Raw genomic sequence first — 23,297 nt, 5'->3', positions numbered from 1 at the left:
CTGTTGGAGATATGATTTAGTCATTGAAACGGTAGATTAACTTTTATATATTTCCCATGCTCCAACGCTCACCGGGGTTGGTGGGATTAGGCAGAATAAACGGTGTTCTCGTACTATAGAGACGTAGTTGTATATATCGAGGAAATATCGACATTTTGGTCCCTCTTGAGCTTGGAAAAATGAGCAGGGATACGATCGTGCGATCTAGGAACGCCCACCGGGGGCATTACGATAATCAAATTACGAAGATTAACGCATTAATCGCTACATCTGATTATACTAAATCGCAAGAAATCTGCATCATTTTGGAAAGCGTTCGAGGAAGATAAGCTAAAATTGAGGAATTGACTGAACGGATATGTGAATTGTCGACCGATGATCAGTTCGCAGCATTTTTCGAAGGAGCGGAGGAGGATATTGTCAAAAAAATTGGATTTGCGAAAAGTGGAATCAAAACTCATCGATTGGCCTCTTGGAAATTCAGGACAAGGAAATTCAGGACTATCTAGGAATTCTGACAACGCTAAAAACGTAAATCTACCAAAATTAATTCTACCCAAATTTTCTGGAAAAATACTAGAATGGTCTGGCTTTTGGGATAGCTTTGACAGCGCTGTAAACTCGTCCACCATGATGACTAATGTTCAGAAATTCACTTATTTGAAAGCCCAGCTCATTGGAGAAGCAGCTGACGCTATTGCTGGTTTGCCAATAACAGAAAATGCTTATAAGGAAGCCTGTACAATTTTGAAAAGTCGATTCGGACAGCCACACGTAGTTACAAAGGCATATATGCGTGCCGTGATTGATTTGGAAAAGCCTTTATACACTTATATTAGTCTCCGTAAATTTTCCGATAAATTGGGCTCGTATATGCGTACATTGAGAACATACAGTAAAGACGACGATTATTTCGGCGGTATATTGGTCCCTATTGTTATGGACAAGTTGCCCAGTGAAGTACAACGTAACCTAGCGAGAAAATATGGTGACCGTGAATATAGCTGAAGCGAGGTTATTAGTGGGCTGGAAAATTAGGTTTTTGTCATGGGAGCTGGTTACCAACCTGGCACAAAGCCCGAAGAAATTTCCACAATGGTCGTTGGTTCTGCAGGTATTCGACGCCAGACTGGTCCTTTGAAGTGTCACTATTGTTCAGCTGGACATAAAGCTACCAACTGTATTCAATTCGTAACCGTCGAAGCGAGGAAAAATCGAATAAAACAACTTGGTCTTTGTTTTAACTGCTTAATGTCGAGTCATCAGTCACGTCAGTGTCTGTCAAGAATCAAATGTAAAAAATGCCATGTTGGAAGACATCACACTAGTATTTGTACCGGAAGTCAGTCACGAGGACAAGCACAGACTGGAGGACAGGGTTCGAGTTCAGATTTGGCAGGTGTAGGTGTACCAAATTCGTTATTACAAAATGGTCAAGGTCAAGGTCAAAGTCAAAGTCACGTCTCTGCTGCGGTCCATGATAATGCTGATTCTAGCCAGGTAGATGTAATTCAGAATATTGATGCCCCAACCGTATCCAGGAATGTTGCTGTTGCTGTCTCTGGAAATTACTGTAATGTTACACTACAAGGAGGATTACCGAAAACTGCTGTTTCGCAAGTTGAAAATGCTGTATCGGGAATTAGAACAAAAGCTAATATTTTATTAGATGATGGGTCTCAAAGAAGTTTTATTCAAGAGTCGTTGGCTGAAGAACTTCAACTTGTTACTGAGCGTGAAGAACTGTTACGATTGGCTAGTTTTGGGTCTCAGTCGGCAAGTGATATACGTCTTCTTCCTGTGGTTAAACTAAGGTTGATATGCAGAGGTGAAGAAGTTTTTGAGATGGAGTTACTTGTCGTTCCGGAAATTGCAGCACCGATAAAGAATATGTCTAAAATTACTAAAGAATTTTCTCATTTGGAAAATTTGACATTAGCGCATCCCGTTGATGATACCGATTTATTCAACATCACTGTACTAATCGGATCGGATTATTACTACAATATTGTTAAAGATGAGATAATCAGAGGATCGAGTGAAACTTATCCCGTGGCAGTTAATTCGAAAATTGGTTATTTATTGTCGGGTCCGATCAGCGAAGCATATAGTAGTCATTCGTCCGCGTCAATGGTGACAATGCTAGACACATTGGTTAACAGTACCGACGATAAACTCAATATGAAAAGACTATGGGAATTGGAATCTATAGGGATTGAAAGTCCTGATGCATCGAAGCGTGAGTCAGTTTCTATGGAGGAGTACTGTGCTGAGTCGATTAAATTTACCGACGGTAAATATGTTGCGCGTCTACCATGGAAGAGTGACCACCCGCCATTGAATGACAATTTTACAATGTGTCGTGCACGGACTATGTCGACTATAAAACGATTGGTTAGCAATTCAATGTTGGAGACTTATGCTGGTCTAATAACGGAACAAGAAAGAAGAGGATTTATAGAACGAGTTCCAGACGCAGCACCAACTGATGGATCATGTCATTATTTACCACATCATGCCGTGATAAAAGACTCTAGTACAACACCGCTCCGTATTGTCTTTGATTGTAGCTGTAAGACAAATTCATCCATAAGCTTCAACGACTGTCTGGAATCGGGACCCCCTCTACACAATGATATTGTCGGAATGTTATTGCGTTTTAGAATCGGGAGATATGCTGCGGTCTCAGACTTGGAAAAAGCTTTTCTATCCATCCGTCTGGCAGAACAGGATAGAGATATGACACGTTTTCTCTGGTTAGAAGATCCGAAAAATCCAGGAAGTAATTTGGTGACATTCAGATTTCGCGCGGTATTGTTTGGAGCAACGTGCACGCCTTTCATTCTTAATGCTACAGTCCTTAAACATTTACAGCTGATTACGTCATCAATCACTGATTTGATTGCTAAGAATATATACAACACATTATTATTCGAAAATGGAATTATTAAATTCGTGGAATCAGTTGTAAAGCTGAAAAAAGAAATACGGTTATGATTGGGTCAGGATAAAGACAAAGCAATAAGTAACCTGGCAGACTAGGTTGAGGCAAATGTATGATTCATCAGTGGAACACTGGCGGAGGCTACAATATTGTAACCTAGGTCGGTTGACCTGCGCGGATTTATCTGCATACACTGACCGAGGCTACAATATTGTAACCTAGGTCGGTTGACTTGCGCGGATTTATTTGCATACACTGACCGAGGCTACAATATTGTAACCTAGGTCGGTTGACTTGCGCGGATTTATTTGCATACACTGACCGAGGCTACAATATTGTAACCTAGGTCGGTTGACTTGCGCGGATTTATCTGCATACACTGACCGAGGCTACAATATTGTGACCTAGGTCGGTTGACTCGCGCGGATTTATCTGCATACACTGACCGAGGCTACAATATTGTAACCTCGGTCGGTTTACTGCATTATATTTGCAGTATTCACTAATCCAAGATTAAGATCAGTCAGTTAACTTGATCAGTTTTTGAAGTTATTGCTAGTCCGATATCAGTCGGTTGATTTGTAGTTTTGACTAACGAGGAATCCAAAAGTGTTTCAGTCAAACGTCTCCTATCATTGAGGAATGACTTGAACAGTTAGGAATGTACATCGTACACATTCCAAATTAAGGGTTTAAAAGAAGTTTAAGTGCGAGCATTATACTTATATTGCGCAATTGCCATGATTGATACGAAAACGTTTCTAGAATCGGATGACAATTTATATAGAATTGGAGTCAGATGTGCATTGTTTTGGGGGTTTTCCGAACTTCGCTGAATCACTAAATCGTTGATTATTATATTAATTTCGCTGATTTGAATTTACGCTGAATCCATGCACATTTTACATATTCTAAAGAATATGTTTCATTTGACCGATTCATTGATAAATTTCATTACATATATTCTATAAAAATTCAGTTGGATTACGGTAACGAATGTATTTTGCGGAGAGCGGTAACGGCTTTCAGCTTACGTCATCGGTACTTCGATGTAGTCTCACGGCTTTAATAGTGATTCGCCCTGGGGACCCGAGTTTCAGATATGACAGAAAAATATACAAAAAATCGCGACGATTGTAAGTTGAGGCAACGATTGAAATGAAATCATTTGACTGCTGGATGTAATCACAAATAACAAATAAATGACGCCGAAATAGTCTACCTTTCAATTCAGTTGGTTTTCCACAGTAGCTGTTTGAAAGTCTACTGCTGAAAAGTGACTGTTGTAAAACATCTGATGTGCTAGTGTGCTAGCATTTTGATAGTGCACACTGGCAGTAGATGTGACTGTAACCAACCGATTGTTAACAGCGACTTAGTGATAGTAACTCCTACCACGATAGCTACTCTCAAAACACATCGTTTCTAAAAGTCAACTAGTGAAAATTGACCATTTTGAGATGGCACAGTAATTTCCTGTTCAAAATAGCCACATCTGTTAAAGATTTGCAATGATACGTGACAGGGTCAAAGGTACTGTTAAACCATGGACTCTAAAACGATTTAGAGTCCATGGTTAAACCCCATATGCTTTGTATACAGAACTCTGTATGCTTTGAATACAGTTCTGCCAATAGAAATCCTAGTTTCTGAGTTGCTAAGAACCCCCTAAATTATATCACGCTCAACAAAATGGGAATAACCAATAGGAAAACTATTGATTTATATAACATCATTATGGATTCCATTCGTTAAAACAAGTATTGTGCCAGATCTAATTTAGAATTTTATGATTTTTGTTTTATATTTGCGATTATAAAACATACTGGTGCATTCATACTGTCATAGATCTTTGATTCTGTAGAAATGAATTTGTCTTTTTTGAATTTGTCTTCATTTGTCTTCAAGGATATATGAGAGACGAAAATACAAATAAAATCATATGTTCATGAAATGGATTATGTCTTTAGATCTCTTTAATTGGATGAAAGACTACAAAAAATTTTCCCAAAAAATGTATCTAAAATACTTAGAATTAACCTACAATTATTGTTTATTACGATACAATCAATTTTTAAGTAATCCATGTGATGTTCACTTTGTCACGCTGTTCTCTGCTTGTTCTTTTATGAATATTAACCCTTTAATGCTTGTTAGAATTGATACCTTAACCGAAATTTCATTTCATAGTTATACAGTTTGGTTGATATGATATTACAACTTCTAATATAAGATCAAAATAAAAGTGCATTATATTATAATCTAATACCCATTACTCACTGAGGGTATGCTAGTGAGAATAAGCCTAACAATTATCATTATTGATTGAATAAATACTGAAATAAATTCAGTTGAGATGTTCACGTAGTTTTGAAATCAGTTATTCCAATTTGATAAAAAAAACCTCTTCTGGTCTAAGTAAAAGAATGCAAGGCTGAAATTTAAGTTTCACATGCTTTCCTACTTTGTTGAGTAAATTATTTGTATAGGTTATCAAAAGCCCAGCAGCAGCTATCAGTCAACAGGTGAATTACACTGGCTAACTAGACAGTGATTGATGAACGAATAAACAAACTGCACTGACCACCAAAAATAATGACCTCTTAATAGTAATAAACTTAGCACCTCAAAATTGTATTTGAAGATGCCAATGAAATAAAATGCCAATGAATCGCTGAATTTTAAGGTACTTAATCAGTTTTTTTCCAATATAACTCATTTTCTCAAATTACCGTAGAATAAAAACTACTTTTATATCAGTGGCAGTGATACGACAAAAAGGCATTCATGGTAAGAATAACGTTACCAATTCGTTAGATTGGAAGTGAATGCAGGGACCAACAAAGGTGCTGATTTAAGATGCCGATATACAGAGAATCTCTCCCGTAGCGACTGACACGGTTGCATATACCTTCCGTGGCGACAAGTAATGATTTTCTATCTAAACGACTACATGACCCGAAGTAGTCGAATAGAACACTAATCCGATAAATAAAGAAATTCTGCAATAAAATTTTATACGATGACATTTAATTATCAAAATTAAACCGCAACAACGTTTGGATTTTCAGTGACTGCCATCTGACTTAAATCACTGGAATGCCTACATTCCACCTGATGATGGCTGTTAGTCAACAGTCAAAACGTTGCAGTTTCATCTCAACACATGTTATCATATTAAGAGTTCTATTACGGTATTTCTTCATTCATGACCTCACTGTGAAGATCACCAAAGGCCGTTACCGTAATCCAAATGAAATCTTGAATACTATACGAAATTTCTTATTTCTATTAAATTCGGCCTCAGTTCGGAAGATTTCTTTAGAATGCATTGATAGATCCACATAAATCTATTATAGATACAGCATATTTTATCTTTTTGAATCAACATTTCAGCGAAATTAATATAAAATCATGGGAGGTTCGAACACTCCAAAATGCACATCTAAATTTATGATGCAAAGACATCCAGACCCCCGTTGAAAATAAACCACCATTTCAATAATGAGAGGTTAGCCTGAATTTAAGAAATTAAATCAAAATATGAATGCAGACATGCTTGAAAATAGCTGTATTTGTTAAAATCGAATTCTGCATTAAACTAATATCGCCATTAAAAGAAGGAAATTTCGATTCATCGTAAAACTCCATAACCAATGACAATTTGTAAACTAATTTACTCCAATCTCGATTTTTATTGGTTAGACTATCTTCAGAGCTTAACTGAGACACTCAAAATACAACTATATCCCAAACTATAGTGTGGGTATAGAATTTTCCACTAGTTTCTCAATGTGTTCATGTTGTCACGTATCACCGCAAATCTTAAGTGGCTACTAAGTAAAAGTAGACGTTTAGGCTCAAATGTGCGATAGACATGTTCTTGGATCTAGAGAACAATACAGAGACATGGGGCCAGGCTCTCATCCATTTTTCTGATGCTTGAACATAATTTTTTTCATCGCCTGCTGTTAAAGGATACCAGTGTAAAACCGTTATTGTCGTATTTCTGCATAGCGTTACATTCTGAAATTCTTCAACAGTTCGTGGGCTTAGAAAGATTTTAACCTTCATTTTATACATTAGATAATCTTAGCCTCATTGAATCTATTGTAATCGTTATTATCCTTTTTACATAAAACATGCCTGAAATTGTGAGCATATACCATTCCTAATTTCAACTAAGAAAGTGCTCAGAAAGCACCTAAACGCATCTCATTCTTCAAAGACCACACCCCTTTTGTGCCTTATGCACCTGTGGCCCTTTCTCCAAAAGCTAGATTCTGGAACATTTTACTGAATTACTCAATGGCATTTATTTCAAGTCTGGCCCCCGCGATCATGCAACTCTCCAAAAGCGTCTTCTTTTCAGTTTGGATTCGCTTGCCAGATTCCCTGTTATAAATAGCGACATATGCTTCAGATTTGCAGTGATACGTGACAATATAAACAGCGTATAAACAGTAGTGCAAAACTGTATGCGAACGCTATATAGTTTTCAGGGCAGTTAAAATATTCTGAATATGCACTTTGAGGATTGATATATGAGCGATATATTTCATGGCAATAATTTAATGAAAATTCAATTGGAAGATTAAATGCAGCTTTTTCAAGTATAGGTCAACATGATTTTTGATTATTTTTGTCATTAAAATGGTTTATTTTCGGAAAAATACCCCAGTAAATATCCCCCCCCCCCCCCCGGTAAAAATCTCCTCTAGGTAAATGTCCCCCTTGCTAACAGCAACATTTAATAAAATACTTCAATATTCTGATTTTGAAAAGCTTAAATCGTTTCAAAAATTTCAAATTTTCCGTGTTGTTTTTCCCAATATCCATCTTGAATAATCTGTGACTTTTACTAAGCTGCGTACCTACATATAAGATGACATAATTCGTGACTTTTAGCAAGCAACATGCATAAAAAATGATGATATTATCAGATGTAAGATAAAACCCACTATTTAAAAATTAAAAGAAATCTAAAATCGAGAATTATTTATTGAAATAATCTAAAATGTGGCGTTTCGATCTCACACTAGAGATCATCGTCAGGTGTGAGATATTGACTAAAAACAAGGGTATATATAAAGAGGAGAACAGGTTAATTGAGTAAATTGGTGAGTGAGTAACTGATTAGTGTTTGGCAAGGCATGAAGTAATATACTTAGAAAGAAGGGAATTGTGAGGAGAAAAGCCATTATTTAAATTGGTACTAATATCTGAGTGACGAGTAATTAGGGCAGACTCAACTATGTGGCGTTTAGTGTATTTGCTGGAAGTAAAAAATAATTTCGGCTTTATCAAAATTAAACAGATGACCAGTGTTCCAAACATGATTGGCTACACCACTAGCCGGTTTTTGCTTTGTTATATCCTTTTTGTGTTCCGAAATTTGAGTTTTTAAATCACGACCAGTTTCTCCAAAGTACATTTTATCACAGCCAAAACGAGGAATTTTGTAAACTCCGCAGTCCAAAGGTTTAGATTGATTGTTGTTTACGAAAGTCTTGCTAATTTTGTTTTCATACGTGAAAATGATTTGTCTATCCAATAAAGGGAGAGAGTGACGAAACTTTTCCAAAACAGGTACATACGGAACTACAATGAATTCTGAAATGTGTTTTTTTATTTTCAGGAGGTTTAGAATTAAAGAAAGTACGTTTAGCCTTAGGTTTCATTGCAAATCCGCAGTGCACGGAGAAAGAGGCCTTGAAAGAAACAAATAAGAATATTTATTGTGAATTAGAACATCCAAAAACGGGATTTGGTCATTTTGTTCCCATTCAAATGTGAATTTCAAAGATGGATATTGAAAGTTGATGAAGTCAATAAAAGAGTTAAGATAAAAATCATCAGAAACTAAGCACAGAATGTCATCAACACATCCAATCCAAAAGTTATGTTTAGAGCCAGCGTAATTTCGGAAGAATTTCGCATTCAAAATGTTCAAGGAAAAGATTAGCCAAAATGGGGGATAATGGGTTGCCCATAGCGAAACCGAAAATTTGTTCATAGATTTTGTCTTGGAATTGGAATAATAGATTGGTTGTACAGAGCTCAAAAGTTCAAGTAAGCAATCTACAGGAACCGGGAGATCAAGATTGGAGTCCGGGAGTTTTCTTCTTAATAAATTGAGAGTTGGTTCCAATGGTATATTTGTGAACAAGGATATAGCGTCGAAACATATAAATTTTTGGCCTTTAGGTTTGAGATTTTTGAGTTAGTCTAAATGATCCATATTGTGCCGAATGTGAGAATCAGAAAAAGTACCCAGAGCCAGGGAGTATTTTAGCCAGATATTTGGACGTAGTTTTTATTCTGAAGAAATCTTGTTTGAAAGTATTAGTTAAATATTTATGTACCCTGTGTTAAATCAGATGGAGAGGCCCGTGTACTTCTTCACAAAAATAGCATTTTGACCTTTCAAGGAGATCGGTGTGCAGCAAAGATATACGCGTTACCTCCGCTATGAGATTTTCAGGCAGGTGGGGAATTCGGGTCACCCGGTTCTATAGTCATGAACACTGTATTATAACGTCCAGACCCATCTAAAAGAGTCCATGCTCATAGGTACCAGGTTTATAGTATCCAGGCAGCAGGCGAATCATTTGGGTCACCTGCAATGTACTTTAACCATAGAAATTTAGCACTGCTATGCTTTAACCAACCAACAGCTGATAGAGTTCATCAGAGCATCCAAACTTTAAATCTCCAGAAATCTATCTACTGTTCAATGCAAACATTTAACACGTGTGGCGATTTTAACTGCTAAATCTACCAGCGATCACTCGATAGCGTTACTTTTCATAGTGATCTGTTGATATCTTAAAAGTGAGATTGAAACAAATCCTTCCCGGATAAAAGGAACACCTTAAACGGTCACCTAAACATATTCATAGTCTTGGATAATTACATGCCACCAAAAATTCATAAAGACTATAGTCTTTATGAATTTTTGATGCCACATAATCATTTTAGTTCAGGAGTCGAAATGTTTGAAGCTCGGCTTAAAAATCCTCCGATATTTAACAAATGTTTTAAAGAACACTGATATGTTTGATAACAGGGTCGAATGGCTTATTTTGAATTTGAACATTTCATCCAATTCCAAATTGGCTACATATTTCTAGGTTTCATACTTTTTGAGACAGGATGATTTGATATTGTTTTAACAATCAAGAGAAATCCCTCAAGAAAATCAAGACGCGGCGAATATATTTAAAGCAACGTTTCGCCTAAAAAATTGAAGAGCTATATTGTATTTCTAATATAACACATGTGCATGATCAGGCCTCATGACAGATAGGCTACTACTCAACGGTGAAAGCCCTTAAATTCGGCTGACCTTTATTAATTTGTATTAGATAACAAACGTGACTTATAAGCAAGGGGACAAAATGCGGACAGCGATTTTATTGTCTGTATCAATGAAATACATGATTAATCATATATAGCCTTGGTATTTTTCTGCGCAGAAGTGTGTTTGTTGTTTGAGCTAAATGGATGAATGCCATCTGTATAACTGAGCAATAATATTTTAATGCGATAGAGCTACCCCTCCCTCTCCGTAACTTTCAATCAATCTACGGTCCTAAAACCGTTTCGTATCAATAGATACATTAGATGTAGATGTTGATTTAATTTCCGATAACAGAAGCAATTTGTAGTCGTACCTTTCGGAAATTCAACTTAAGTCAGACGTTTCTAAGTCTGAGGATTTTTCTTAGTTCCAAACGATTCGACTTGTCACCAAATAACCAAGACCTCAATTCTTGTTATATCTTTGTGTTCATTTGTAAAATCTTATGTATATATTCAAGCACGAATCAAGGACTTCGATAAGAAACAGATTTTGAGAAAACTGATTCTGATATATGTCATCTGTGAGGGAAACGAGACATCAAGCTTAATTGCTGTTCTTGGTTCGACTCCGTTTTCATAGCCATTTAAAACATAGTAGTGAGCACCCGGTAAATCGAACAGCCGTCTTACCGAGTCAACAGGTCATTTTTTCAAAATAAAATGTTGTTGGCCGCATTGCTCTTCCGGATCGATATTTGAATATTTATTCAAACAAAATATATATTTAACATAAAACCAGACAGGAGAAAAGTAGACACAATTGTGTATATATGTTCATATTTCCTCTGTTCACAAGTTTACAACTGCTTACATCTGTTTTTATAAATTATTTAAACCGTTGTTGACTCCTCCTGACCATCCAACTTGAGTACGTCCACTAACAACCGTCTTGTTTGATTCTCGCGTGGGAACCACGCATCCTTTTTTAGTCTATATCTACTTGTTAAACTAGACACGACGTAATGATTGACAGTTCAGATAACAGTGTGTTGTTTTGCTGCTAGCGGAAAATTAGTCCATTGTAAATAATTTCTTGATTCATAAAATACTAAATCACCCTAAAGTAAAGGAATATTCTCCTAACTGGACTCAATTTAAATTGTTTTGCGCCATCATTGACCTCGAACGATGAATTCAATGTAATTTTAAAACGCACTGAAAAATAACTTAGATATAGCGGTAAATTTCCTTCAATAAGATTTTATTAATTATGGTATTTCATTGAATTTTAACTGAATTCGGCGAAGTTCAAACACCCTTCAACCTAGCAAGACAGCTATATCAGTGCGATTATACATTCCTCTGTCAGGAAGAGAATTTTGGTCAAGCCCATTTTCGTGTATAGTCAATTAGCACACTGTCCTTTAAAACCAAGCAACATGTGATGCTCACAGTGTGCACACTATTTTTGATCAGCGCGCTCAGTGACGTCACACAGAGCTCCTAAACTATAATGATAAAAAAATTGAACTAAACTCAATGTATCGGTACAAATCCGAACACGGCCGATATTTTACATTTGATACCAAAAACCCGTTCATGCAGCGCACAGATCGCACCAACCCGTGAAGTTTCGCCGTTAGTTTCTCATAGTAATCATTTGCTCGGACGAAACTTATTTAGTTAACATTCTAACCGTGTGAATCCCTAGTTTTCGGAATTCTGACATTTTAGGAATTGTGCGCATAAACGCCGCTTTCCAAATGAAATTTGGAATTTAAAGAAAATTGTCGTTTTCTAATACGTGAATTTGAAACTGTCGTAGGTTATCACTATAATTGCTATAACATAATTATCCTTCATGATTAAAAGCATAAATACAGTATCGGGAAAGGAAACTAAATTCATCCGTTATATTTCAATTCATATTTTGACACAGAATAGCGAACAGTAGGACCTTCTCAAGACGAAATAAAAACAGATTCTCTCTGTCACCACATCTTCAAAATACTGTTTATTTATGGTAACATCCAATTGGCCAGTACTTCAAAGACTGTAAAAACAACCGACTGGGGTTGGGCCAGTAATCGCAAGCAAAGGTCATGCAGTGAACCGACCTAGGCTACAATATTGTAGCCTCGGTCAGTGTTTACAAAAAAAGTTGTGCAGTGAACCGACCTAGGTTACAATATTGTAGCCTCGGTCAGTGCTAACAGCTGAATCACACGTTCTATGCAAACCCGCACTGCTAGGTAACAAATTATCTATCATTCCTTTGACCGAAGCATTACCGTTTTCTTTTTTCAGCTTTACAATTGATTCCATGAATTTAATAATTCCATTTTCGAATAATAATGTGTTATACGTGGATAACGTCATAATCTCGATGAATGAGCAGTCATCTATGACAGATTTTTACGAATATTCTCGTCAGTTATTGAAGAAAGGTGGTTTTAATTTACGATCATGGAGTAGTTATTGTCCAGAAGTAATGGAACGAGCGGAACGAGATGGTGTTGCTGAGAAATCGGTTAAAGTGAAGGTACTTGGACTCAGATGGGATTCTGAAAATGATAATTTGAGACTATTACCCGTTACATTTTCGTCGATTCATCAAGATTCATTGACTAAACGAATGATTCTCAGTGATTCATCAAAGGTCTACGATCCAATAGGATTTATTTCTCCACTGTTGATTAACGCTAAAGCACTGCTGCAGGATATATGGAGAAGAAGTCTTGTATGGGATGATCCAGTACCAAAAGATATTAAAGATCGTTGGGTTAAAATTTCAAAAGAAACATCTCAAGCTCTGGATTTTGACTATGGACGTATGACGTTTGACTATGGTTTAGACTCGATAGATGGCTGCGAGTTACATGTATTTGCAGATGCAAGTGAAAAGGCTTATGGAGCTGTCGCTTATCTAGTTCGTGATACAGATTCAAGATTACTGATGTCGAAGTCAAGAGTTGCACCCGTTAAACAACTATCAATTCCACAACTGGAACTTGTCGCTGGTGTAATTGCGTCACGGTTGGCTAAGTTTATCTTGGATGCGATTGGTACACCTAAGAAGCTGTTTGCGTGGTCTGATTACCAGTCAGTACTGTATAGATTACAATCTGATAATCCATTGAAGTCGTTCGAATTGAACAGAATTACAGAAATTAAGAGTCAAGTTCCAGATGCTGTTTGGGGATACTGCCCAAGTTCAGAGAATCCAGCTGATGTATTAACACGCGGTTGTACAGCATCTGAGCTAAGATGCAATAGACTATGGTGGGAAGGCCCAGAATGGTTACGCACTGGTGATCACCCTAAATGGTCTGCTGAGTCAACGTTGCTGAATGTTCAATTACCAATACTTGAAGAAGTAGGAAAGAACATTGAACCTGAGAAGATTGGGATTGATCAGATTATTGATGCTCGAGATTATTCTGATTTAAACAGATTATTTAGAATATCAGCATGGGTAATGAGATTCGTTGATGTTGTACGTGGTGATCAGAAAAACAGAGAAGAAAATTTGAGATCGTCTGAAATCGAAAGAGCTAGAATTGAATGGATTAAAGCGTCACAGAGAGACGAATTCGCTGCTGCTCGAGAAATGATGCGTGGACGTAGTCAGATTAAGGTTGATATCGTTCATCAACTTAATCTCTACATCGATGATGATGACGTGATTAGATGTCATGGTCGAATTGGTAACTCGGATCTGCCGTTCTCTACAAAGTTCCCAGTATTGTTGCCGAAAACTCACAGATTGGCTCAACTTGTCGTTCGAGATGCACATGAGGGAGTTTTCCATCTTGGGATTAATTCAACCGTAACTTTCATCCGACAGTCGTTTTGGATTTCGTGTGTACGTCAGTTAGTGAAGAGTATGGTCCGTCAATGTGTCGCCTGTCGTAAACTATCAGGTCGTCCATTCAAGCTTCCTGTCGAGCCACCGTTGCCAGGTGCGCGAGTAGCAGATGTTCCCGCGTTTTTCCATACTGGTATTGACTTTGCTGGTCCCTTCAACGTGAAGATGATGTCAGAATCTCAGAAGTGCTATGTCTGTCTATTCACATGCTCAGTGAGTAGAGGTTTACATTTGGAAGTCACAGAAGATCAGTCTACAGAATCGTTCACGAGAGCTTTTAGAAGATTTGTAAGCCGTAGATCTCTACCAAAGAAGGTTTTGACTGATAATGCTGCAACCTTCAAGAAAGCATCAGAATATGTGTCGAAGAAAGGAGTAGCGTGGTCCTTCATAACGAAAAGGGCTCCATGGCATGGAGGCTTTTGGGAGCGTTTAGTTGGCATTGTGAAGATGGTATTGAAGAAGGTTATAGGAAGAGCTCATATCTCGTTTGATGACTTTCGGACAGTGGTATCGGAAGCAGAGGCTATCGTCAACGACAGACCACTGACGTACAGTTCTACCGACATAAACGATGAAGCCCCTGTTACACCGTCGCAGCTGATGTGTGGTCATCGGCTGACTACACTTCCACATGATTTTATCACCCCGGAAGAGCTGGAAGATCCAGACTTCCAGATTCAGAAGAATGAAGCAGACGTGAGACCTAGAAGATATATTAACGCGATTTCGTAGTCGATGGTCTAAAGAGTATCTTACAGCCCTAAGAGAGTATAATCAACGATCTGGAAAAGAAGAACAAATAAAGGTTGGCGAAGTGGTGATCATACATGAAGAAACGCCAAGGCTTAAATGGAAGTTGGGACTAGTGACAGAACTGTTCTATGGACCAGATAGAATATGTAGATCTGTTGCATTAAAGACAGCAAATGGTTTCACGAACCGAGCAGTGTCCAAGCTGTATCCGCTTGAACTACGAGCCAGTCCAGATGTCAAATACACCAACATAGACGTCGAAGACGATAGACGAACTCATGCAGCAGAAGATGGCCGAACTAGAACTCATGCAGAAGAAAATGGCCGAACTAGAACTCATGCAGAAGAAGATGGCCGAACTAGAACTCATGCAGAAGATGATCGGTTACCAAGACGAGCCAAAACAGAAGCCAAGAACCGAATTTTTTGAAATTTCTCCTAATTAATATTATGTAACTCGTTCACCCCCGGAGAGTGTTGGAGATATGATTTAGTCATTGAAACGGTAGATTAACTTATATATTTTCCATGCTCCAACGCTCACCGGGGTTGGTGGGATTAGGCAGAATAAACGGTGTTCTCGTACTATAGAGACGTAGTTGTATATATCGAGGAAATATCGACAGTCACATTCCTAGGGCATTTCATCAGCGGTGAGGGGATACAGACAGATCATCAGAAGTGTAAACGTATCCCTTACTGGCCAACACCGACCAATATGATTGAGCTTCGCTCATTTAATGGACTGGTCTCGTAATATTCGAAGTTTATCGCAGACTACTCGACCATTGTGACCCCGCTGTACCATCTAATGAAAAAGGGTGGTTCAAGAAACAGAAGGCGTTCACAACTCTGAAAGCGATACTCATGAATCCCCCAGTGCTTGGATTTCCGAACTTCAGCCCGGAGAGACCCTCATTTATTGTTGACTGTGACGCCAGTGACTTCACCATTGGAGCAGTCCTATCGCAGCGTGACAAGTCAGCCATTGAACGAGTGATCGCGTAGCGGGTCGCACGTTGCGGAGCGGTGAGGAAAATTACTGCACCACTAGAAAAGAAATGTTGGCTCTGGTGGGTAAGAAGTTCATCCTCCGGACAGACCACGCCACTTTAAAGTGGCTCAGAAACTTTAAGGAACCAGAAGGCCAGATTGCCCGCTGGAATGAACGGCTATCCGAGTACGACTTCGAAATTCAACATGGACCGGGGCGACTGCATGGAAATGCTGACGCTTTGTCTAGACGGCCGAGGAGAAAGCATGGCGATTGCCCATCGTGTGGTCCTACGGACACCATAGGCCTACCGATGGACAAAAAGGCAACAATTGGTCATATCCTTACCACCCTTGGAGTCACTAAAAAGGATATCCTCGATGCCCAGCTGGCTGATCAGCCGAAACCATCCCCGCAGCAGTCTAAACAGTATACCCGCCTTGGTAGAAGTCTAGTTGCAGTGTTTGAGATGGTATACTGCTTCTCAAGCCCATTTTGGGGACTAAATGCCTACGGCATCGAGTGGTACAGTCTATCCCAGTAGTTATGACCGCGGTGTACCAAAGAGTTGTTACACTAATATATCTGGATCCCTGTCGTTTCAATCACTCCTTACGAGTAATTGAGGTCAAGCGACTACTGCATTCAAGAGTGAATAATATACCATCAACTGGCCATTCATTAAAGGATATAGCAAACATCATCATTTTTACTAAATCCTTTCTTGAATTTTTAGTTTCATTTTGGGAATAATCGTGTCATGAGGCAAATTCAATCTGATTGATTCTGTACACCTATAAACTCTTCAGAGTCCATGGATATATTATTTTTAGTTATCTGGAATTATCTCATGAGTCCAGTGCTGTTGTTCTGCTTGAAACACCGTCTGAATATAATCTTTCAACTTGGAAATTGGTTTTGACACTTCATAATGTAAATGAACACTGACTTCAGCATCCAGCGAAAATATTCACTCTTGAATGCAACAAGACTTCAAAACTGAATTTTCATTGCTTATTACTTCATTTTCTTGGGTTAATTCTGGAAAAGTTTTGCTCTTTATTCGCCTGTAACCATAGTAACAAGCAGCTGGGGTCCAGCAAAGCAGCGATGCTCAGAGTGAGTTTGACCACTTACAGCTGTCTGTATCAATTGAATTGTTGTTGATACTGGCTCTTTGAGATTGAAATGCCGCGGTAATAACCACTGGGATAGACTTTAGTTTGACAAACAGAGTAATCACCGAGCTGCATGACGGGTTTGCCGGAAAACATCACGGTGTACATAACAACTGAGCTGAAGGCCCGCGAACGATTCTGGAGACCTGGCAAGAAAGCGCGCTTATCCGGATCTATGTCAGAAGCTTCAAAGATTGTCAGGAATGTAAAACCCCACCCAAGAATCCCAGGGCACCACTGATATCAATGCCCGCGATTATAGAGGTATATCGCATACTGTGCAAGGGGTGCCCCGGGAAAAAGCTGTTCCACCTGGGAGTTCCAATCCCCCAGTCTGCAGAAACAACTCGGACACTATCCGCCGAATCCACCGAGTGAATATATTAGCTGAGAGAGCTGGCTTCATTCACATCGAACATCCTGACCTCCAGCACACCCAATTTGACGGAATCCACTACACCAAATCTGGCCTTCGTATAGTGGAGGCAGATATGGTGCGCCAAGTGCGTAGTATGTTAAAATGCGCGCATAACTTAGTAGTTTACTCGGTCACTTAATAGTTTACTCGCTCGCTGGTTGGACATCTTAAGTGATTCCCCATGTTCCAATTTGGTAACTGTTTGCTACGTACTTCAAGCATACTATGTTCGAGTTTCGTGTTTTTCGATGTTGTGCTGGCCTTTTTCTTGTACCAGTAAACTCTGCCTAAGTCGGATCCGACCGAGTCGTATAACCGCTCAACTCGGTGCAATATCAAGAAAAATTTTCAGTTTCCTATCATAAAGAAATGCTTTCGTATTCACCTCAGCCGTAGCCGGTCAAGTTGGATAATCGCGTGTCTCAATCGTTTTCGTGCGTTACTTAATGCGCCCAAGTCGTATTTTCTGAACGACCATTGGTCTAACCAGTGTTATTTAATCCCCAATGAATTCTGACAATTGATGACCGGACCAATAATGCTCGTAAGGGCCGGCAGTGACGGTTCCAAACAATTCTGAGGGTGGGTTCGAATTCCGGATAAATGACACTGACAGCAGAACGACTGCTGGCATGCGAGGTCGCACCCGTCATGCGAATGCTGACGCGGGGATTCCCCGGCTACAGATTTAGATAGGGCCAATCGATCGTACATCAGACAGATGATACAAGCTGCAGATAATCAAAAGCCGAGGTTACTAATAATTCAAATAGAAAAAATTTGATTATTTGTTCACGTTTTTTTCTTTATACATGTATAACAGTTTTTACAGTGAATAAAACCTTTATAAGCAACCATAGTCCTTCATAAATCAGTTCCAAAATATTGAAAAAATTGGTCTTCCAAGTCGGATTCCAGCTACGTCGGACGAAATTATCGGGTGCAAATTGATCCGACTTAGGCGGAGTTTACTGTATTTTCAGAAGCAGTCTGATGGAGATCGGTGCCCTGGTAAACGTTGATAACTCGGGACTGTCGGATGATCATCATGCGTATCGGATTATTCGGGGGAGACCACACACTGGAGGGTGTACTCACATAGTGCGACTTCTAGTGGGTACTAATCGTGACCTCGGTGCGAACCCCACATGCTGTACATATTGTAAATAGACTCAAGGGGAGAGACGAACAGTTTTGGTGAAAAATCAATAGAGCTTTTGTGAGACAAACCGGCGTCCAGAACTATTGCATTAAAAAGAACTTTGCCATCTGGAGCTGTGGTCGAACTCCAGGGAATCTCTTCTAGTGATGGGTTCTGAATGAACCATTGTTCTCTCCTGTTTAGGACAATAAAGCGAAGGCAAGTGTAAGAAAGTTATCAGGTTGAGTTGTTTATTAGACGAGTGATTTGTATCGTAGTGGACCTCCAACTGTTACCACAAGCTGCAGGCGCGGATCCAGGGCCATTCGGTGACTACAGCACAGTGAAAAAAGGGCAACAACTTTGAAAAGGGCCAGTATTAATGCCCAGCGAGCGAGTTTGAGTGCCATTTATTGGTATCATGCCACTTAATTTGCCTTCACATTCAATTTACTTGTGCCTTTTTTAGATTTTTGGCGAAATTGGCCCTTTTTCGATTAGATTTATAGAGCAACAATAATGTCTCTTTTAGAATAGTGTCCTTTTGAGTAAAGGAAAATGCCTTAGATTGCCTTTTTTGATTTTGGGCAATTTATTTTCATTCACATTTTGCTTTAGTCCTAGTACAGAAAGGCAATTATTTCTTATGGCGCACAAATTGTGTGCCCTTTTATTTACTTTTTTTTTCCCGAAACAACAATTTTTCAAGGGCATTCTAAAACTGCGACTACCGCACGTGCTGCATGTGCGATAAACTGGATCCGCGCCTGAGCTGGGGAAAACTATAACATTTACAGCCAAAATTTGGACAGTCTCGTGGCGATATAACGAGCTTAACGCAAACAAATTAACACTAATCGCAAAAATTAACATTTCGTAATTTCGTATCTCATTTCGTCGTTTCATACTTTGGCAGGACCCCATTCACCTGATTAAGCTTCTATGCATTGCATGCGGTAGCGAAAGCTCGTGATTCAAATAAATAGCTAACCTATATAGTACTACTCGTCTTGTTATTCATTATAAATCCAGCTGCAACAGTTTTGTATTTTCCTCCAGCTTCACATGCTTTAGCCACCCGAACTAAAACATCGTTACAGGCGTAGCTGAGATCGCTTCGTTCTTCGTGATATTTTCTCGGCATTTTGACAGATTGACATCGGTGACAAGAAAATATTCATGCAAAATCACTTAACCTATAGGGTTAAGTTTGTCTTTGATCAACTTACCTCAGTAAGTGGTGATCATCTTACCCCGCAGCCACCATTTTGCGATATACACTATTACTACATGCAATTACAAGAAGACTTGTATTATGTAATTATTTATAAATCATGTAATAATGAAAAGAATATATAAAAAAACGTTTATATATATAAAAAAACGTAATGGATACAGGTAAACGCGTTATTGCTGACAAAGCAATCGACTCGCGTCGTGCACTAAGTATTAAAAATATCAAAATCATCAGAGCTTCAACTTTGCTATTGATTGTGGTCACAAAATATGCATATATCATGGGTCTGTCTAAAGAACATACCTCTAACCGCCCTTTGTTTTTTTCGTGTCGGGTGAAATATAGAATCCAGTCCGGGTTTCAGCTGATATCAAACATTACTTTAAAGTGGATTCAAGCCCCAAAATAGCGGGCCAAGGCCATGCATCCAAACCGTAAGCTTACTGGGCAGCACTATTTTCCCCCTCTATTTAAACCACTGCTATATCATAATATTATTCCAATAGTTTTAATAAAATTTCCATTCTGCAACAGAGGAGAGGGGGATAATTGTACGAATAGATAATCAATTATAACTGTAGTATTAAATTTCTAAATTAAAATTTTACTTTAAAAACCAGAAATGTAAAGATAATTTCATTAAAGTTTAGTCACATATTTTATTTATCCCAAAACAGATTTAGACAATTGATCATACCATACATACCTTGAACATGTTTTAATATACAACGTATCTTAATTTATAGTGGTTATTGAAACTTATAATTGGTTACGTATCAAAGCAGAGAAAAGCACTTCGATCAATATAGCCCAACATATGCATAGCCTAAATGATGGTGATTTTCTTTTATCAATAACATGTTCCATTCTTTAATTACTTACTATTATCAATGTGAAAGTTGTAGATGCGCCCATTGAAATGGATGATAAAATTATAATCGCATTCATCTCGAAATATGGTGATTTCGTGAATAATTCCCTAAAAAGGGGTCTTATTAAAGGAACAAACATTTTTACAGGAACTAGATACCTGCAGCTATATAATATTAAAGAAGTTTTGCCGAACTATACAAAAATTGGAAACTTTCCAGTAAGAATTTTCTGTGATTCTATATGTCAACTATGTCTGAGTACTGATCACAAATTCTACAGGTGCCCTGATCGTACTCAGTCTAAACTATGTCATAAATGTAAATCACCGAACCATATCAGTTATGACTGTCCACTGCTGAAAGCGCGTTCTTCGGACGATACCAGTGACCAACCTAGTGAGACAACCACACAACGTGAAATTGAGAGCGTACAAGTAGCGGAATCGGTAGCGGACCTATCGATTAAACAGGCAACTGAAAAAGTTGTCATTCTCGGCGATTCAAATATGAGTGAATTCGTGTACCCAGACGGCGTAGCGATCTACCAGTCAGGTGCTAGTGCCGAACACATTGAAAATCTCATTGAGAAAGCAAATTTGGAAATTCCCGACCCTGGCAGCGTGACAAAGGTCGTGTTGCATCTCGGCACAAATGACATAAACCGAAATAAATCTGACCCTGACGCAGTGAAAATGAATATAACTCTTACTTTGGCCAAGGTTACCGAAAATTTTCCAAGTGCCAAAATCTGTTTTTCCAGCATTATACCCAGAAGGGGAGCAAGCAACAGCGCAAACGATTTCAACTCTATGGCTACCTCGATAAATTCGTATATGAATAAATTTTGCTCAAAGCAAAATATAACATTCATTGATAACGATCTCGTCTTAAAACCTAGCGGTAAATTGCGTGAACGTTACTATGCCATTAGTAACCAAGGCGGAATTCATTTAAATGAACACGGAAAATCCACGCTTTCCGATCACTTCCAATATGTACTTTCGAACAGAGATGAAGTCTTCACAACGCCCACAAATAAGAAAAGAAAAGAGAGATCATCAACGCAAACTCCACCGAGTGCGGGAAAACTTTCTAAAAAGCCAAATGTTAATGAGTAAAAAATACGCTGCTTTAGGAGGAATAATTAGTCAAGGTTTAAAGATCCTTCATCGGATGTTACTTACTATTTCATTTTTAATCAACATGTTATGTGCTTAGGAAACTCTGATGTTGCCAACCATATGAAAACGGTGCTAAATGATAGCGATTTCTATCTCAATGATGATATAAGCGAAAATCCACTAAATAATTTATGTCCGTATAAACATATATATGATGTAAAGGAGTTAATTTCTGATAATACAGCCCTTAATATACTTCAATTAAATATCCATAGTTTACATTAAGTGAATTGAGAAACATTGTCAGTATTTTAAAAGATCAAGGATGTATACTACATCTAATTTTAATATGTGAAACACTGATGAATGAAAATAACAAATGTAAAATTCAAATACCAGGGTATAATTTAATAGAGGAACATCGCCAGACCAAACAAGGTGTGGTGTTGCCATATTCATACATCAGGATTTAGAATTTACAGAAAGAAAAGACCTGCAAATTTTTAAATCTGGACAGTTTGAGTCATGCTTTGTTGAGCTAAATAATAAGTTAATAATCGGAGAGGTATATCGAATCCCTGGTACAAGTGAACCCCAATTTTTGTGTGACTATAAAACCTGCATTGAAAAAGTAAAGAGCGAAAATAAGCGATTAATCATTGGCACTGACCAAAATCTTGATTTGTTAAAAATGGACACCCATGTAAATACTGCAAAATTCTTTGATCTTTACTTAACAAATGGACTTTATCCAACGATCGTTCGTCGCATTACCCGCGACACGGCTACGCTCGTTGACAACGTATACGTTGATAGTAATATGAAAGGAGGTGTGAGTTCTGCCATCCTACTGGCTGATTTGTCAGATCACCTTCCGTGTTTAGTTAGCATCAATACGGGTGCATCAACTAATTTTAAAGATAAACATAAGGTAAAAAGCAGAAAATTGGACAATAAAAATGTGTATTATATAAAACGTGCCCCATTTGCAACTGATTGGTCAGTCTTAGACCAGCTGGATGTCAATAGTAGTTACAATTATTTCCATAAGAAATTATCTGATATCATAGATTATTATGCACCGATCATCCCACTACCTACACGCAATAAAAGTATAATAGAGCCTTGGATGACACGAGGCCTCATCAACTGCTCCGGCAGATGTAATTAGTTGTATAAAAGTATTATCGGACTTGATAAAAACCACCCGAACTACGTTGAATATAAAAAATATCGTAACGCCTATAATTCTGCTAAAAGAGCAGCAAAGGAAAGATTCTACAGTGAAAAATTAACTAATTTTAGAAATAACGGTAGAAAACTTTGGTCCACTATGAAAGATCTCGGAAAAACAAATAATAAAGATTGCATTCCTGATATCTTTAATATAAATGGTAAATTAAGTAATAACAAGCAAGACATTAGTAATGGTTTTTGTAAATTCTTCAGTTCTGTAGGTCATG

The 23,297-nt window shown here is 38.1% G+C and overlaps 2 protein-coding genes across 11 annotated transcripts in view; one reads left to right on the top strand and one right to left on the bottom strand.

The window, feature by feature from the left end:
* Positions 1–23,297, bottom strand: part of LOC141909507 (RBPJ-interacting and tubulin-associated protein 1-like) — a 42,827-nt gene that overhangs the window by 5,431 nt on the left and 14,099 nt on the right. For 3 of the 10 annotated variants that reach the window (XM_074799913.1, XM_074799911.1, XM_074799912.1), the window contains one exon: positions 18,199–19,890. The gene's annotated coding sequence lies outside the window, so the exon portion shown is untranslated. Of the gene's footprint in view, positions 1–11,556; positions 11,758–11,786; positions 12,814–18,198; positions 19,891–23,297 lie in introns of those variants that run through there. The other 7 variants (XM_074799919.1, XM_074799918.1, XM_074799916.1 and 4 more) reach the window with 7 other exon arrangements.
* Positions 12,654–14,852, top strand: LOC141910296 (uncharacterized). The gene has a single exon (XM_074801027.1). The coding sequence runs from the start codon at positions 12,654–12,656 to the stop codon at positions 14,850–14,852; it is 2,199 nt and encodes a 732-aa protein (XP_074657128.1).

Source organism: Tubulanus polymorphus, chromosome 8 (assembly GCF_964204645.1).
Source record: "Tubulanus polymorphus chromosome 8, tnTubPoly1.2, whole genome shotgun sequence".
In the NCBI taxonomy this organism is placed as follows: Eukaryota; Metazoa; Nemertea; class Palaeonemertea; order Tubulaniformes; family Tubulanidae; genus Tubulanus; species Tubulanus polymorphus.
The sequence above is the reverse complement of the archived record's forward strand: the minus strand, read 5'-3'. Positions and strand labels throughout refer to the sequence as shown.